The sequence below is a fragment of the Protopterus annectens genome, chromosome 17.part0 (assembly GCF_019279795.1).
Source record: "Protopterus annectens isolate FY-2018-M chromosome 17.part0, PAN1.0, whole genome shotgun sequence".
Lineage (NCBI taxonomy): Eukaryota > Metazoa > Chordata > Ceratodontiformes > Protopteridae > Protopterus > Protopterus annectens.
In genome coordinates, this window is record NC_056751.1 from 150226850 (window position 1) to 150246448 (window position 19599).

A 19599-nucleotide genomic window follows, 5' to 3' on the forward strand; every position below is an offset into this window, starting at 1 on the left:
TTCATTGGCCATCTGTGCAAATCTCAAAACTGGCCCCCAACTAAAATTTGAGGAACAAAAAAAACTGTCTCTGCTTCTTTGATAAATTAACTGTAGCAAGATGATTGCTAGAACTGTAAAAACGTAGCTGCAAGCAGCTTGCTACAGTTGCTACACACTCACCTCACATACATACATACAACTAACCACTTTAACTGTGACCTCAAGTGTAGCATTGGCATTCATTTATGAAACCAGAGTAGGCTCATGGCTTTATAAATCAATGCAGGTACTGCACTCCTGTACCATTGGCACCTTATGTTAGGGTCAGCCACTTCCTTCACCCCAGTCAAGTTATGGCTCTCGCTGTTCCACTCAGTGTATTTAGTTGCCTGTCACTTATATGACTTTAACTTTAGAAGTTCCTCTCTGTCTTATCTGCTTATACTTGTGAGCAGTGCAGGATCATGTTGGAAAGCCCTCCTCTTAGACTAGTTAATGTTAACCTACACATTGTCACAGGCAGAACAGCAAGTTTAGGAACAGGAAGGCTTGCATGTCTCCTGTTGTTGATGTTTCACCATATCAGAGCTGCCTGGGTCATGCATTGACTACATTATGGGCTTAGAGAAGAGGGAGAAGGTCAGTTTTACATTTGCTTTTCACACTTTCCCTCTTCTCCAAATTTGTGCAGCCTTGGAGTAGGTATTGTTATAAACCAGGGGGTGGAGGCTTGCCCCTACATTTGGGGACACATGAGGACTTGCCCCCTTCAAGAAATGTTCTTGCTAGTGTTTGTGACCTCAGGAGTGTAGCTGTTTTGGGAGTGTGACCTCCTGAGACATTTGTTGTTTTTGTTTACATTAAGTGCTTGTTGCCTAAACGGCACATGTTTAAGCATAGAAAACTCACAGGTTGGAATTTTATTAGCTTTCTTTTCATATCTTCTCACTGACTGGATATGCACTGCAGTCCTTACACTGCTGAAGTCCTGCTCCACCTCATCTTTGAAGTCTCTGACCTAGTTCCAGTTACTTTCTTCCAAAGACAGCAGAGTGCAGTAAGCAAGAAATAAGAGACCCGATCTCCATGAAAATAGTCTCAGGCCATAGATTAAGATGGAAGAGGGCTTGACACATGTCATGCATATAGGGACCAGTGATCTGTGAAAGGGGGCAACTGAGTTGACAGCAAGTAGAGCCAGGAAGTTGGCAGAGAGAATGGGAGGGGGCAGATGGAGATAACGTTCTTGTTAGTGCTACTAGTACCAGTAGCCAGCACATAGAGTAGAGTGTGGTTACAGGGCTTCATTAGTGGACAAGTGAGAAAGTCTTAAGACTAATGGGAAGATTTGAAGAAATCTGACAGATAGACCAGCTCTGTGCAATGGACAGCTCCTCCTTAGTCCAGAACAGATAGCAATGCTTAACGCTGGACTGGAAAGATACAACACAATGATCAAACCTTTATACAAAGATGGATAAAGGAATGACAGAATCAGAAGTGAGGATAAGTGGTAAGACAGTAGACGGTAGGTAAAAAGAGATAACATAACAGAGGAACAAGCAAGGAATACTCTGACTACGACTGGGTAGTCTTACTCTGCAGTGCTAGGAGTCTGGTTACAAAAATGGGGTGAGATGCAAGCAGTGGTGCAGGAGAGAAGGGTGGAAATTTCTGATATTGCAGAAACATGGACCAGTAACAACAGGGAATGTGATATGGAAGTGCCTGTGCGAAGGTTGATCATGAGTGGCAGAGACATGGGAGATGTGGTGGAGTGGCAAATTGCATAAAGGAGAACTTCAGATGTGTGGTCAGAGAGGAAAAAGAATGCCAGACCAGGAATGGGGCAAGGGTACACTCAGGGTTAAAAGCTAGTTTAAGTGTCCTGACAGTTACGGTAGAGGACAGTGGAGAAAGTTGGGTGATTGATATGGTGTATCATCCAGCAGACACAACAAGACAGGAGAATGGTAGACTGGAGGTGAAACTAAAAGAGTGGTGGGAGGAGGAAGAGGTGTTTATTCATGGTGGATCTGAATCTGCCAGAAACAGACTGGGAGACTGTGTTCAATGGTCAGGGATTCAGACAACAGGTGCAGGACTTTATGAGAAAATATAGAATTCTAAATATGGTCCTAACTAATGAAAAGGTTTTCATAGACATCCAAGATAAAGCACAGTTAAACAACAGCAATCATGCCGCTGTGTGGTTTAGACCAGGGGAAGTGCAAACATAAACGTACAAAAATAGTTGTGTTGGATTTTAGAAGAGTGGGCTACACTTTGCTGAGAGTAGTCAAGGAAGCACATTCATGGAGTGAAAAATACATAAATGTTCCAAGAACCACTAACAGCAAACAAAGCGCTCCGCAAGGATGGTGTGCAGGGTCAAACCAACAATGTAAAACCACCAACGACCAGCAAGAACGATAGTGAACACATAGTAATGAAGATTTAATTTATTATTTCTCCAAATCCAGACCGGTTTCGGCTATTCAGCCTTTATCAATGGATACAAAAAAATTTTTAATGTAAAATAAAACAGCCTGCATTTGTACTGATCTCTAATTACCTGGAAGCAGTGGTACAGCACCACCTAGTGGATGGAGTATCAAAATACATATACCATCTTAATTGCAAAGCATACGGCCAGTGACATTTAGTGCCAGAAATATAAATATTTTCAAAGATAAAAACCAAAGTTTTGAAAAAAATCATATGTGCATATAGATTCCATAGTGATAAGCCAGTAACATACTCTATGTATATATAAATGAGCATACCTTGGTATTCAAGAATAGAAAATTGTAAATCTGAATACCACTGGTATATATATTTTTGTATGATAACCACATGTTAATAAAAGCAAAATGAAAAATAATGATCCTATACCATATTAATAAATAAGGTAGAAAAATATAGCGTCATTGTCAGCTATTAATATTGATTATAATGATTTCAAATAATCTCTTTATAAATGGTACTAAATCGTCATTGTAATCATACATTGCCCAATGTGTCAAACCATCATGACAGATACAAATACAAATCAGTGTATATATATATATATATATATATATATGTGTATATCCTAAAAAATGCATACCATACTTGGTCAAATATAATGTTAATTGTGGTACACCTAACCACCATTATATTATGTGCACTAATTCTTGATCTGTATGAATATATGATGTTGTTACCATAATTATTAAACCACCCATTATTATATGAAACTCACAGATGGTCATTCAGACCTGGAGGAAATAAACATCCAAGGTTGGTGATCCAATATTGTTCCTTATGGTTTAAAATGGTGTGCCAACCTTGTTGGTTGTTCCTATCTCCCTGAATTTTGTCAATGATCATGAACATAAACTGAGCATTGGGATGTTGTATCGTATGTCTGTACAAAGCATTTGTTTCTTTTTTGTTCCTAATGTCACTACGATGTTCTGTCATCCTTATTCTGAGAGATCTAGAAGTTTGACCAACGTAGAAGGCTTTACATTGGCAGGTGGCTAAGTAAATAATCCATGTACTGATGCAATTTCCAAACACCCTTGTTTTAAATACACGATTGGTGTTGGCACTGGTAAATTCTTTAAGTGTACTGACTTGTAGGCAAGAGCAGCAATGGCCACATGGAAAAGTACCAATTAGTTTGTCTCCACTGATAGTGGTCTGGTGATATACCGCTCCTCCCCCTTCTCTATGTTTGTAATGTGAAAATAGCCCTCCCAAATTCTTGCCTCGTCTGTATGACATCTGACATTGAGGGCCTAATAGTGTCCTTAAACTGTCATTAGCCAAAAGAATGTTCCACTTTGAATTCAATATATCCCTAACAATTTGTTTGTTCCTGCCATGTGTAGTAACAAATCTCAAGATAGATTCTTGATGAGCATGCCCTGATTTTTTGTATTGTAGCAAAGTCCTTCTATCTATGGTGTTGCTCCATGAGCTAGCTTGATATATGTCCATGTCTCTATATCCTCTGTCTTGAAATCTATGGTATAAATCTTGTCTGGCATGTTCAAATTCCTCCTGAGAAGAACAAATGCGTCTAATACGCATAAACTGAGACTTAGGGATGTTGCAGATGGTGTGGTTCGGGTGCATACTGGAGGCATGTAACAAAGTATTGTATTGTGGGTATTTTCTGAATGTTTTAGTACTTAGAGTGTCATCTTTGTTACGGTAAACAGTAACATCCAAAAAGTCGATAGTACTAATGTTACTTGTAACCGTAAACTCAATACCCTAAATGTTACCATTCAGGTATTCCATAAATTCCTGTAAATATACTTCATCCGTCTTCCACACCATCCAGCAATCATCCAAATATCGTCGCCAGATATCGATTTCCACCATGTAAATGTTATGTGATGTATCATATATCATACATTCTTCAAAATAGGCCAGGAACAAATCCGCATAAATGGGTGCAAAGGAAGCTCCCATTGCTATCCCTTGTAACTGCCAAAAGCATTCTCCATGGAAGTAAAAAACATTTTTGTTTAATACATGTTCTGCCATGCAGACAAGTAAGGTATTGAAACCCGGAGGATACAGGTTTGTTCTCTCCAGCCAGTATTGCAGGGATTGTAATCCCGCCCAGTGTGGAATGCTCGTGTATAAAGATTTAACGTCCAACGTGCACATTAACCAGTCTGGTTCTAACTGTGTATCCTGCAAAATTTGTAAAAAATGCGTGGTGTCCTGTAGTCGGGCCCTGACCGATGTTAGAAGGGGTTTAAGATACTGTGTTAGAAATGCTGATAATGGTTCAGTCAAGGACCCTATCCCTGATACAATGGGTCTACCTGGGGGTTTTGAAATAGACTTATGTATTTTGGGCAGAAGATACAAGATTTGTTTCTGTGGGTCCTTTACAGTGAGATGTTTAACTGTATTTTTTGTTATAATACCCTCATCTTCTGCTAGTTTAAGAAAAGAGTCTATTTCTTTTTTAAAAACCCCAGTCGGGTCGATGTACATTTGCATATAACACCTAGTATCTGCTAACTGTCTTTTCCCCTCATTGAGGTATTCCCCAATATTCATTACCACCACAGCACCTCCCTGGTCTGCAGGCAGAATGGCAATGTCGCGATTATGCCTTAATTCCTCCAAGGCTACCTTTCCCTTGGGTGACATGTTCTGGCCCAGAATGTATGATTCTTTATGATGAAAATGTAAATCCCTAAGTACAGATTGTTGGAAAATAGAGACATGTTTGTTCATGGGTGGTTGAAAGTCAGATTTCAAGAACTTGAAATCAAGTGATCTTTGAGAAGTATTGTCTGAAAAAAATAATTTCAAGTTCAGGTTACGACAAAAAGACAAAACATCCTTAGCAATGCTATGTTCATCAATGAAAAAACTGGGAATAAAACAAAGTCCTTTATTGAGTAATGTAGTTTGTACATCTGTCAGTTGTACATTAGAAAGGTTCAAAACATTATGAAACCCAAATTCTGTCAATTCAACATTGTATCAGTCCTTCCATGGAATTGGATCTTATTCCTATATTTGTGCTTGCGACCCCCTCGTCGCTTGTTTGTATGTCTAAAGGGTACTGGACATTAGTTTTTTTGCTTCTGGGTGATTCTCGATAGTTATTACAGTCATTATCTGTGCATGAGGAGTCTTCCCCTGAAGTACTAACTAAAGTCTTGTCAGAGGATTTCAGGATGGACCTTGGCCTTTTCTTAGGTTTGTTTCCTGGTGTCCTCTGACCAAAATCATGAAATCTCACAGTTTTAGATGTATCAAAAGGACGACCCCTTTGGTAATCAGTGCAGTCCCTGTTAAACTTACGTATTTTCCTATCTATGAGAAAATATAGAATTCCAAATATGGTCCTAACTAATGAAAAGGTTTTCATAGACATCCAAGATAAAGCACAGTTAAACAACAGCGATCATGCCACTGTGTGGTTTAGACTAGGGGAAGTGCAAACATAAACGTACAAAAATAGTTGTGGTGGAGTTTAGAAGAGTGGGCTACACTTTGCTGAGAGTAGTCAAGGAAGCACATTCATGGAGTGAAAAATACATAAATGTTCCGAGAACCACTAAACCTGCCTTTAATAGTAAAAAAAAAATCAAAACTTGAGCACTTTCGTCCCTAAAACTAGGGACTTCATCAGAATACATGTAACACACTTTAAATATCCTCAAAACATGAATAATTCAAGTGTATTAACCAATCATCTTCATACAAATCTTTAGGAAATGATGTCACTGTCAATTAAAACCAAGAAAATTTAAAACAAGTCCCGCATGATATAATGATAGTATTAAACATTAAAAACCATATTATATTTAAATAGATTTAATCATATTGTATAAAGCCACATAGTTATGAGAAATACAGACAGGGTTGGTTCATAGTTTCTGACCTCGTTCGTGTAACATGGGTGCATACTAATAGTGTAATTTAGTGCTGGGGAAACGTAGCTGCCAATCTAAATTACCACGCTGTTTCTTTTCTGTGTAGATTATTCTTCCAGTCACCTTCTCTAGGATCACATTGAATAATTTCTAATAATCCAAAAACAAATTTTGTGAACCCCATACATTGTTGGGAATGTTTGAATAAGGCATTATTTTCTTTCCTATTTTTTTATATCATTTAGATGTTCGTAAATCCTATTTTTGAGTCCACGTTCTGTATTCCCCACGTAGAAACTGCTGCATGTAGCACAGTGGGCTAAATATATCACCTTACTCATCAAACAGCTTCCCCTCCTAAATATAACCTTACTTTTCAACCTGTTTTCCAAAATAATGTTGGGCTGTTTGTTGATATACCCACACTCTCTACACGCCCCACATGGTTTAGTACCTCCCTCTACTAACCTATGCATACCTATCTTAACCTCCAGGATTATCTTAAAATTTGCCCCTGTTTTATTCACAAAGTGTGGGTTCAGTGCCTACTTTCTCATGAATATCTGCATTAATTCTAAAAATATTCCAATTCTTTCTAATGGCCCTCTTTATTTTGTTTGTTAGATGGTTATGTAAAATCACACAAGTCCTATCATATTTGATCTCCACCGTATCATGACTGGTCTTAATCAATCCCTTGAACCAAATGGAAAATGCACCAAACAAGCCTGTATATAAACTCCGATGAAGTCTTCTATGTGAAAGACGAAAGCGCTTCATCTTAGTGTGTTTTTACTGCAATAAATGGAGTTCGTATACAGGCTTGTTTGGTGCATTTTCCATTTGGTTCCTGGTCTTCTGTTATCTACATTGCACCAGATATTTGAACTTCATCAATCCCTTGCCTAAAAGCAGCTTATAAAATGTTCTCTCCTTCCTGTAAACTTCATTGAGGATTGGATCAGCCCATGCCTTACGGTATCCCCTATCATAGAACATGCCCCCTACCTTTTCCAACTAATTTTTCACATCCTCCTTATGAGATGTCATGCAGGCTACACAAATGGCTTGGCCTTTCACAATACTTCTCTTTTGAGTATCAGGGTGATTACTTTTGAAATGTAAATATGAGTTACACAATTTGTCCTTCCACTATATCTTTGATTTGAACCCACCATTATGGTGACATATAAAGGTATACAGGTAATTAATAGTTAAGTAAAATTTGTCTGCACGTACGGCAGGTGCAGGGCCAAACCAAACTAGAAATAGGTAACAAAGAGGCCAGCACCAAAGTATAAAAAGCACAGCAAAATAAGTAAATAATTATTTATTTGATGGTCCCATACCGGTTTCAGTAAAACTGCCTTCCTCAGTGAGAAAATTTTCATTTTTGCCGAAACCGGTATGGGACCATCAAATAAATAATTATTTACTTATTTTGCTGTGCTTTTTACACTTTGGTGCTGGCCGCTTCGTTACCTGTCCAGGTAATTAATACCAGATATATCAATCTTATATGTAAACTCTAGGTAGTTGGTACTATTTTCTAAATACTGTACAAAATTCTGTATATCCTCAATTGCTCCCTTCCATAAAACAAAAATGTCATCCAGAAATCTGGTATACATTTGAATATTGTTCCAACAGGGGCTAGAAAACACATGTTTATTCTCCCATCCCGACAGGACAATATTAGCATAAATGGGGGCACATGCTACCCCCATATCAACTCCTTTAAAAAATTATTATCTAAAATGTATTTATTTATTTCCAGTTTGATTACCGGGGAAGTCCACTGGACCCAGAGAGCCTGTTTTCATTGGAGGCCCAGGGAGAAAAGCTCCATGAAACAGATTACAGTAAAGATAGCAGTCCAATAAAAATAAGTTACAACTACAAATACATATCAAATAATACAAAGTGTGAGCAATATTGCCCATAGTGGAAAAATATTGTGCAGATACATTTTAACAAATTCACACAGTTAAAGTCAAAGTCAAAAGCTTTTTACAATATTTACAGAGTGTGAGAGACTGTGTGGGAATTAGCTATAGACGGTTATAGCCAGCTATAAGGTGCTTAGGAACTTAGGAGGATACCCTCCCAGGGGCTTGAAAAAAGTGTCTCCTCAAATAATACTTGTAAGTTCACATGCTAGAGTGACATCTTCATGTGACAAATTTGAGCATGAAAAAAGTGTCTCCTCAAATAATTCAAGTCCTTCTACCATAGGAATGACAGAAAGTAAGTTCTTAATATCTTTATCTATCTCAGAGCTACACGCTCCAGGGATCTAAACCTTGTCATCACAATAAACAAAACATGCTGGAGGGATAGATTCCTGACACAGAGACTCCCCAGACTCTGGAATAGATTGCCCATACATGTCAAGCAGAGTGCCTCTTTGGACCTCTTCAAGAGGAACCTTGACGATTGGATGGGAGAAAGGAAATTCACCCCAGGGATCACATCAGTCACCCTGCTAGACAGGGGTCCAGGAAAGTAAATAATGTGGGAAGAAATAGCCAGGGAATCGTTATGGCTAGGCTTGTATAGGCCCTAGGGCTGATAGCCTAGTACCAACCTATGAACCTATAGTTAAAAAGATCAGGGAATTGTCACAAATGTTTTGTTTCAACTGTCCAAGGAATTCCCAAGAATCTCTAAGTGTGTGGTATCCTCAACCAAAAGTTTAACCCATGAATCCATCGCAATAACTAAAGCATGGGTCTTTGACCCACTTGCCGCCACTATAGGCCTGAAAGGGGGACACTCTTCTGACCTATGGACCTTGGGGATACCATTTCCTAAAGATTTGTTTGAAGATTGGTTAATACTTGAATTATTCATGTTTTGAGGATATTTAAAGTGTGTTACATTGTGGAACATGTATTCTGATGAAGTCCCTAGTTTTAGGGATGAAAGCACTCAATCTTTGATTATTACTAAAAAAAAAAAAAAAAAGACGGATGTAGTGATTCTCAGAACATTTCTGTATTTTTTTACTTGTTATCTTTCTACTTTATACATTCATGGAGTAAATAGGCTGTGTGAGTTGGAGTACTTGGGAATAAGGCTATGCACAAATGTCTGATGAAAAGGCAAAAAGAGAAGAAAGCCAGTTTGATACACTGAATGTATGGGCTAGCAATTCAGGTAAAATTAGGACTGATATGATATGGAAAGAAAGGGATGGGGAGGTAAATGAGGAGTGGTACAAGAAAGCTAGAAAAAAGGTAACAAAAATGGTAATGGCAACAAATGCTAAAACTGAAAGAAGTTAGCAGAAAGGTTCAAGAAGGAAAGTAAAATCTGTTTAGGTATGTAAAACAAGGAAGGGAGGAATGGAGGGAGTTGCAGAACTATCCATGCTATTTCTGTTTATGTTATTTTTATGTCTCTGTTAACTAGGTACGTCCATTAGACACTGATGTCCTTTTTCAGGGGTGACCAAAGACTATTGTCTAGGTAAATGACTTGCACATAGCCACAGAGGAGGCAAATGAAGGTGGAAAGAATCAAACCCTGTAATCTTGACTACAGGAAGATGCTCATTAAGAAATCAGAGCCTTACTCCTCTACATTAACTGCTGGGTAAGCAAAGAAAAGATGGGATGGAGATTACAGAAGACTTGGGAAAAACAGAGTTACAGAATGAATACTTTATTTCAGTCTTCATGACAAAAAGAAAAGGCATGAGATCATGCTAGGAGGGAGACAGGAAAGAAGGGGTAGATTACTGGACAGACTTCAAAATACAGATGGAGGAGGTTCAGATGGAACTAGTGGGTCTTGGAATAAAGTACAAGGACCATATGTGCTACCTCCTAGAGTCCTCTAAAATCTATCCAGCGTCTCACCAGATCTCCTCTTGGAGATGGTAAGCAGATCACTGGTTAGAGGAGGAGTTTAGAGGACTGGAGAACAGCAGCTGTGGTACCCTTGTATGAAGGGGCAGAAAACAATCCAAGGGATTATGAAACAATTGTCTTAACAACAGTGGTAGAGAACATCAAAAAGAAAGAATCCTGAAGGGAGGGCTGATAGCATTTCTAGAGGGCAGCAATCTCCAGAATAAAAAATAACACGGGTTCACAGCTAAAAGGAGATGTTTATTCAAACCTGATCCGGTATATGGCTGCATTACAGGTGGATTTGATAGGAGGGTACTGGCTAACATTCTCTACTTGAAATTCAGCAAGACCATTGACTCTTTCCCACACAGGAGCCTGATAGGAAAACTTGAGTAGTTGAGAGTAGTACCAGGACTGAGACACTGAATAGTTGCATGGTTTCATAGGACAACACGAGGTTGTGCTCAAAGGGAAATGTCAGGAATTTAGGGAAGTTACTAGTGGTATCACAGTTGTCTGTCCTGGGTCCAGTACTCCTCAAAGTGTTTGTCTCAGACTTTTCTGGGGAAATAGATATCAGAAGCAGCCTCTTTGCTGATGACACAAAGGTTAAAAATGGAAGACTGGGAATCTGGAAAGGTTGAATAAGTAAGTAGAAGGTGCCAGCTGAGGTTCAGTCCAAACAAGTGCAAAGTCCTGCACTTGGGCCACCACAACCCTGGCTTGAAGTACCATCTAGGAGATGTGGAACAGATGGAAACAGAGTAGGAAAATGATCTGGGAGTGTGTTGTTTATACTTGAATTGGACCATCAGAAGTAGAGTGAGAGGCTAGACAAGTTAGTGTTCCTCTCAACTGACAACAGAAGTGACTGGACATGTTATTAGTGCGCAAGATGCTGTCAAGGACAAGTGAAGGGGTCATTCTGAACAGGAAGGGCAGATTTGGGAAGAAGGGGCAGAGGCAGCAGATTGTAAGGACTAACAACCTCCTGGATTTCCAAAAAAAAACCTTTTTTTTTCACAGAGAATTTTGTGGGTCCATGGAATGGACTGCTTGGGTGGATAGTGAAAAGGGAATCCACAGAGGAATTCAAGAGGACATGAAACAGGTGGAAGAAGGGTAAGTGGTAAGTTAAGGTTGGAGGAGAGGTAAAATGTTAAGACACATTTCATTCTAATATCAAGCAAAACGTAATGTAATGCAAAATAGCTGATATCAGGCTTTACTGTTAAGGGAGTGCATCACAAGTGTGTCCTTTTTAATAGGTTCTGTAGTGTAAGTGTTTTTTTTTATGTAATGTTATCATTTGTCTTTTTCAGGCAGCGGTTTTTGACAAATGGACTGATTTCATATTCATCATTCAGTTTCTGCTGGCATGCCTAATGGGGTAAGAAGGCACTACACTGCTGATGCTTTTCCAAAAATAGTTTTAGTTTTGTCAATGTTTAAAAAAATAGCTGCTGTTCATATTAAGTAGCTGACTGTAATGTTTTGTCTTTTTTGACAGGTTTATTCTAATGTACTCTATAATTCTGTGCAGTTACTACAACTCAGCACTCACAACAACAGTAGTCGGAGCTGTGAAGGTAAGATGCACAAAAAAGTTAGCTTCATTTCATGCAGACTTAAGATGACATTTAAATCTGTAGCTAACTTCTTCCTTTTCTAAGTGCAGCTCACCTGATGCTGCCAGAGCATTAGAACTGGGAAACTCACCCAGTCTTGTCTCTTCATCTCCCAGTCTGCTAATTCCAGTTGCCTAAGAAAGCATCCAGTGACCCTCATTAGTTTATATACCTTTATTAAGTCTGTAGTGCAGTGTGATTTTCCAAACTTGGTGTGGCAAGTCCACAAGTGAGTTTCCAAGGTCCCTACATGACCTTAGAAATTCCCTTGTGGACTTCAACACTGAATTCAGAAAGTCACACTGCAATATAGATTTAATATATAAACTACTGCATGAGGTAGAGTATTTTTTTTTTTTAATTCTAATATGAGGGACCCTTCTAACTTTGGCCTCTAGTTGCATTATGTTTTCTTTTCTCCTCCTGTTCATTTTTTCTAAGAAGCTCCCATGATCATGAGATGACATGTCCTACATTAGCACTCACTGCACTGGAACAGTGTGATAGGCCCCTGAGTGCACCTGTTCATTTCTGCTGTTCACACAATACCTCCAGCATAGAAATGTTCCCTTATCGGATGCTTGAAGCACTAAAGCTAATAGAAGTGAAATCACCTTCGAACAAATCTTCGAATCCCTGTCAAATGCTAAAAGTAATACTTCAATGGGATCAGATAACATACCAGGCTGCATTCTCACATCAGTGCTAAGTATGCACTATCTGAGCCTCAACCAACCTCAGCCTGTCTACAGGGTTTGTGCCTGATGCCTGGAGAGGAGCTACAGTGACTCCCTGATACAAAGTGGTCCCTCTACAGATGCAGGTAATTAAAGTCCTGTCAGCCTCATCAGCCTTATTTTACAGTACCATGGAGCTTATCATAGCAGAACTCATTTATGCACACAGGCACTTAACTGAAGTAGACCCCACTCAGTTTGCTTTTGTGAAAGGCAGGTCCTGCCTCCTAACCCTAGTAAGCTTCTTTGAAAAGGTTACAGAGGCCATGCACAATGGTTACACAGTGCACACTGCATATTTTGTCCTGGCCAAGGCTTTTGATACTATTCAGTTACTGAAAAATTAGACAAACTTAATACAAAGCACTACATTGTTCACTGGATTGCATATTGGCTATCCCACAGGTCCCAGGTTATGAAAGTTGCCGGTACACTCTCTGAATGTAAAATTGTAATGAGTTGGGTGGTACAGGAATCCATGCTAAGCCATCTGTTATTTGTCATTTATTTTGTTATCCATCCTACCATTCCCCTTTGTACTCATGTTTTTCTATTACTACTAATGACCTTCTCTCCTGACCTCCAACTTTATTACTCCTACCCTTCTTACCTGTACTGTTATCACTCACAACTTCTCACATGTTCCTTATCATAGTCTTCCATTCATTTCCTCTTATATACTATAAAGTCTGTATTCTGCTGTAGTCTCTTAATGTCTTTCCTAGCTGTAAATCTCAATCATTATCAGAGTGCTGAGCATTTTATATTCACCCGTACTGCTATGTTAGCTATAGTTGTACTACATTGTAATTAGTTTGTCTGTATCAAGTGTGTGTATAGATTCTAAATGTACTACTGTTTTAAACATGTTTTCCTCCCTCTTGCTGTATATCCTCAAAATTTGTGCCTTGTGATGTGCTATATGTTCTATTTGTGTTTCTTGTGGAGCTTTTCTCCCCGGGCCTTCACTGAAAATGAGCTTTGTCTGGTCCACTGGACTTTCCTGGTAAACAAATGCCAATAAATAAATAAATCAACTACAAGTTGGTTACTGTTATCAACTGCAAGCTGGTTACTGTTATCGACTCATCCAGTGGTGTTAAACAGCACCAACAATTGTTGGAATATGCATATACCTGTCGTACTGAAAATGCTGTCAAATTAAATAGGGAAAAAAGTGCAGTGTAGTTGAGTTTGACAAAGTCACTGTTCCAGTCTCATAGAGTACAAATAGTACTGCTATTCAGACAGGGACAATCATAAGAGACCTGAGTACCAATGGAGACAGTTCTCTTCCCCATTTGATCATCATGTTTCCACCATAGTCAATAAGTCCTTCTATCTGACTCAGTTAATTACCAAGAGAATATCTTCAAGAGCTGAAGCATTTATCCTACCCTTGTATTCTTTCTTGTCTGACCCATCACTGAATGTAATGCCCTCTTTGTTATGTGCAAATCTAAGCATATCAGTCAACTGGAAACGCCCCAAAGATTTCTAACTCAGAAAAGTTAAAGGTCTTAAATCCTTCATCTATTCCAAAAGATTAGCACAATTTTCCTTATATTCAGTACCCTACCGAGCTGACCTGTGTGTAGGTTTTTGAGCCATGAAAGACCAAATCCTATTTGACCTCCTATTTCATTGCAAAACCAGTGCCAAAAGATAAACAAGACTCACTAGAGGGAAGGTTGTTAATAGAGCATTTTCCCAGCCTATGGAATATGTTGCCACTACAGGTCAAACAAAGTACTACTTTGGCTACCTTTAAGGCTAGTATTGATGGATGGATGTGGACACACAAATTTACAACAGGCTTATCATGTAAGGCCCTGCTTGATTTGGGAAGGAAGCAGTATTAAGTGCTTGACAAGGATGGGAAGAACTTTTAAGTATGACAAAAGTGTGTAACGCTAGGAATCTTATGGTCTCTGTGATCTCTTGCTTAGCATTACTCCTATAATCTTATGTTCCTATTTGGCTGTTCAATAACAATCCAGGACCAGTGCTGGAACTGTGTATTCTCCTTGGGAGAGAAGCAGGATGTGAAGCACTGCTGTAAGTGCCACTGATTCTGCATACCTGCCTGTAGACATAGGAGGGGGAAAGCTTCTTCTTTATCTCACTACCAAATGACTGGAGACAGCTAAAAGTGCCCAGCGTGAGGATTGACAGGAAAGTCCCTCACTGAGTTCCAGGCCTTTATTTTAGGCTTATCAAAAGACTAAAAGACTAAAGAGCTGGATGGCCACCATCATGTCGCACCATCCAGGTGATAAGTCCATTTTATAACAGTTCCTGGCACCCATGTTTCTCGCCTTTTCCCTCAAACACTGTGTGTTCTGGTTCACACCTGTCCTCCAGTGGACAGCACACCTAGGATAAGTGAATGCCTTGCATCTGTCAAATCAATCAGCAGGGTATGGAACTCTGAGTGCAAACCAGATGACCCGAGTTTGATTAACAGCCCCACCACTGGAGGAGATAGGAAAGGATGGAGAAGACTGAAAGACCATGACTCATTTGTCTCTCCTGTGTGTTTGTGTGTGTGTGGGGGGGGGCAGCTGAGAGTACTCAAGGAGTGCACTGGAGGTGTGATTTCAGTGGTAGAGAACAGGGAAACTAACTCCTCCCACACAATGAGGTTGGTGGGAAGGGGGTAGGGCTACTAGCTGGCAACTTCCCTTACAAACGTTCTCTTACTTATATGTGCTAACCCTAACTGCAACCTTAATCCTAACTCCAACTCTAACAGTAACAGTAATCCTATCCCTAACTCCCTAACCCTAACACTATGCAAACAGATTACTTTTACATATTTTTCATCAGGATTTCTGCATTCTGGTATTTGTAGAATTTGATGTGTACCTTCTAGTATTTTTTCATTCAGGCTTAGACAGGTTGGGGGGTTGTCAGACACTCATGCTATCCTCCCATTCCTGAACACACTAAGAATTCTCCTACAAAGCAGTAGCTCTTTACTGGAAGCACTATCAGGTCAAGCAATTTGAGCAGAAATAGGATTGTAGAGAGGATTTCTAGCTGGTATTTATTTGTACAGAGCAATTTTATAGCCATAGTTTAAATATGTGGAGCAATTTAAGCAGAAATAGCTTAGAGAAAAGGAGATGTGAGCCAGGACAAGAAGCAGGGCAGTCTGTCCCCCTCACAGCCTGGACTATTCATCCATTTTTGACTGTATCTCCATCTTCTCTCCCTCACTCCCCTTCCTACCTGTCTTTCCTACTTTCTTTGAGAGAGAATGGCTGTTTTCAAGGAATTCTTCATTCAGTAATTGTATTGGTGGTTCCAGTAGGAGAACAGGTGACAGGAGTCTATTCAAGACTCTTCCTGGTACCCTGGAAAGATGACTGTTGGAGGCTCATACTGAATCTGTCCAAATTCAACAAGTTGGTCAATGTAAAGAAGACACAGGAAATCTGTTAGCTGACATATGCAGCTCCAATTTCACCTCCCCATCACCCCCAGTTCTCCCCCCAAAAATACTCTCCACCATGCCACTGCCAATTTATTTATTTGTTTTACATTTGTTTACAGGGAGAGTCCAATTGGGCGTGTATCCCATTTTCAGCAGAGGCCCGTGGAGAAAAGCTCCACAGATATTGCTACACAAAGATAATACATTATGCAATATATAATACACAAGCTGTTAACGTACACTACAGAAGACAGTTAGGAGCTGTTACAATGTACTGATGTACTACTGTAATATAAGCATATAATAATTATAAAATGTAAAATAATATTATGTGATAAAATATACAATACAGCTGGGTGACATTACAATCAGTTATGTAGATATATTCATACAATGGTTAATACACTATAGGATATCTGAGAATAGCATCTAGAGAGGTCCTAATTATAGGCTTGTACAGAAGATTAACATGGGAAGCTATCCAGGGTCAGAACAACTGCATAGCCAGGACTTATTCAAATGGGTTCGGAGGAGTTTTTTAAAGTTATTTTTGTTTTCATTGGACCTAATATTTAATTATCACCAAAGAACAGGTTGCTAATGTACTTTCTAAAGATAAAAATATGACTTCAGTGGGGACTGACAGTATAAGAGGTTGCCTCTTAAACAGCTCAAATCAGGACGTATCAGGCCTAATTAAGATATCTATTTAACCACAGCCTCCAGACTAGCTTTGTCTCAATAGAGTAGAGGATAGCAACATCCCTCTGCATAAAGGGGGACCATATACTGAACCAGGAAATTACAGACCCATAAGCTTGACTAGTCTTATATGGAAGGCCATGGAAAGAATAATTGTGGACCCTGATAAATAATGACATAGGAGACCTACAAACACTGGACTTAACCTAGTTTGGCTTTGTCAAGGACAGGTAATGCCTACTGAATCTGGTAAATTTCTTTGAGAAAGTCACTAAGGCAATGGATGGGGATGAAACATTTCACACCACCTACCTCGACCTGGCCAAGGCATTTGACACAATTCCCCACTCGGGTATTATAAATAAACTCATAAAACTGAGCATAAATCCATATGTCACCAGATGGATAGCTAGTTGGCTCACAGACAAGGTACGTGGTTAAAGTGGGTGAATCCAGATCCAACAAGAGGCCAATTACTAGTGGAGTTCCACAGGGCTCAGTACTGGGACCGCTCCTGTTTGGAATATACTTCTCTGAAGTCAAAGCAAGTGTGGAAGGCCTCTGGATGACAAAGTCTGCTGACAGCTGCAAGCTGGAGGTAATCACTGAATCCCCCAGCAATGTAGATATCTTTCAAGAGGGTCTAGATCAGACAGATGACTGCCTAAAACTAAAAGCAAAAAATGCATTATCATACCTTTTGGGAAATCACATACCCCTGCAAATTACAATATCAGTAGCACATCCCTGAGAGTGGACTTGGAGGTGAGAGATCTAGGTACACAGGTAATAGCCTGAACTTTGACTACCATATGTCCACAGTGGTGAGGAAATCCTTTTATGTGGAACAGCTTATAAGTAAAGGTGTGGCATCCAGATCCAAGGAAATTATAGTGTAGCTGTACTCAGCCCTCATTAGACCAATAATCGAGTACATTGTGCCATTTGGCATGTACTTGACTAGGTACTTACAGCAGCTGGAGTTACCTCAGAGGTTCCTCACAAAGAAAATACAGAGTGTAAATAACGTGAACTGTGTAACTAGACTAAAAGCCCTATCTCTTTACTCTGTTTCCTACTGACTGTTAAGGAGTTTCCTGTGCCTGACCTACAAGACACTCACAAATCCAGTCCTGATGGAGCCACTACACATCCGCAAGTCAAACAGCGCGAGGGTCACCTGATCTAGGGATTTAAATTTAGTCAGTGACTCAAACAAAACATGCTGGAAAGACAGATACGTGTCTCAGAGATTGCTCCTTCTTTGGAACAGACTACCTATTCACACAGACAGAGCCCTTCCCTGGCCCTTTTCAAATACAGTTTGGATCAATGGGTGGGGAATCGCAAATTCACACCTGGGGTAATGCCTATGACACTTATGAACTGGGGCAATCTGTGAGGTACTTAACACAGGCACAAATCCATGCCATCCTCTTGCCCCTAGGGGCCATATATTGGGTAAAATTGGGTTATATTGGCTAGGCTTATAAAGGCCCTTAAGCCGTTAGCCTAGTAATCTCCTATGAGCCTATTAGAAAAAAAAAAAGTTCCCTGTAGTATTTTAACTTTGTGACACTGCAGGATGCTCTCTTGGTCTGTTAGGCATGATGGGCACCTAGCTATACATGCATATTTACAGGCAACACGGGAGATTCCTTAGGTTCATAACAGGGAAAAGCATTTCCATTTAAACTCCATGCCATTTGGGCTATCTACTGTTGCTCGTAAGGGTATTCATCAATTGCTTAGCTCTAGTGTCTTTCTGCAATCTATTGAAGGGTATTCTTATTTACTTGTACCAGGATCACTGTATCATCCAGGTCATTCCTAGTAAAGGCTGTTTACAGCACTGGATTACATTATCACATGCCTGACCATGGCAGGAATTTCACTGAAGTATCAAAACTCCAGACTTGCCCAATCTTGCATAAAGGCCTTTTGAGGGTTGCAGTGCTGGACAAGTTAAAAAGACTGTCTCTCTTCCATGAAGATATCTCCCTGCTGCACTTTATGCAGGTGGCAATAACAAACTCATGGGGAAACAAGATCCCTCCTCAGGAAACTGAGACACATCAGCCTCCATCCTCGGGGTTCCATTATCCACACTGTATACGGGGAGAAATCAGCAGTATCTGAGGAACTTACTGAAACAGCACCAACACTCACTGAAGGGGACTTCCTAGTAACACCTGTGATCCACAGGGAGTTCAGATTAATTCAGGTAGAAGTCAATCCAGAGATTTCCATTTGTGACCCCCCCAGTGGTTCCATATACGGGCTATGGGTGCACTTAACTTTGCTGGAAAGCTCATGAATACCCCATATCAACATAGAAAAGAGAGAGGAAAAATGTTAGATCCAAGCATGTCAAAGTCAGAGAGATGGTAGCCCTGATCTGTACCCTCCAAGTATTGAAGCTTAAGCTAAACTGGATGTTGGGAGTCCTCAACTGTGGTTACAGACAATACCACCATAATGTAGTACATTAGCAAACGTGAGGGAACTCTCTTCTATCAGTTTTGCAGGTTAGCCATGGTAATCTGGGATCTGACTAATCAAAAAAGGTTTTATCTTCAAACTTAGCCCTTTGGCCCACAACTCCTTGGCAGATCATTTGTGTAGGTTCACCTTAGCCCCCGTGAATGGAAGTTGGATAGCCAAATGTTCCACACCTAACACTAAAATGGTGGATCAGGACTCCATAATTAGATCTGTTTTCTTCCCATCTGAATCACCAGCTCAGGAAATTTCGTTTTAGATAACTATACAGAAAAGTCTGGATAGTGAATGCCATTTCAGTACAGTGGAGCAGAAAACTTCTGTATTATTCCTCATCTGCCTAATCCAAGG

General features: G+C 39.8%; 1 protein-coding gene across 3 annotated transcripts in view; it reads left to right on the forward strand.

The window, feature by feature from the left end:
• Window positions 1-19599, forward strand: part of SLC35D2 (solute carrier family 35 member D2) — a 649758-nt gene that overhangs the window by 539441 nt on the left and 90718 nt on the right. For all 3 annotated transcript variants that reach the window (XM_044059523.1, XM_044059521.1, XR_006363184.1), the window contains 2 exons: window positions 11563-11630; window positions 11751-11829. In XM_044059523.1, coding sequence (XP_043915458.1) covers window positions 11563-11630; window positions 11751-11829 — 147 coding nt within the window. The remainder of the gene's footprint in view (window positions 1-11562; window positions 11631-11750; window positions 11830-19599) is intronic.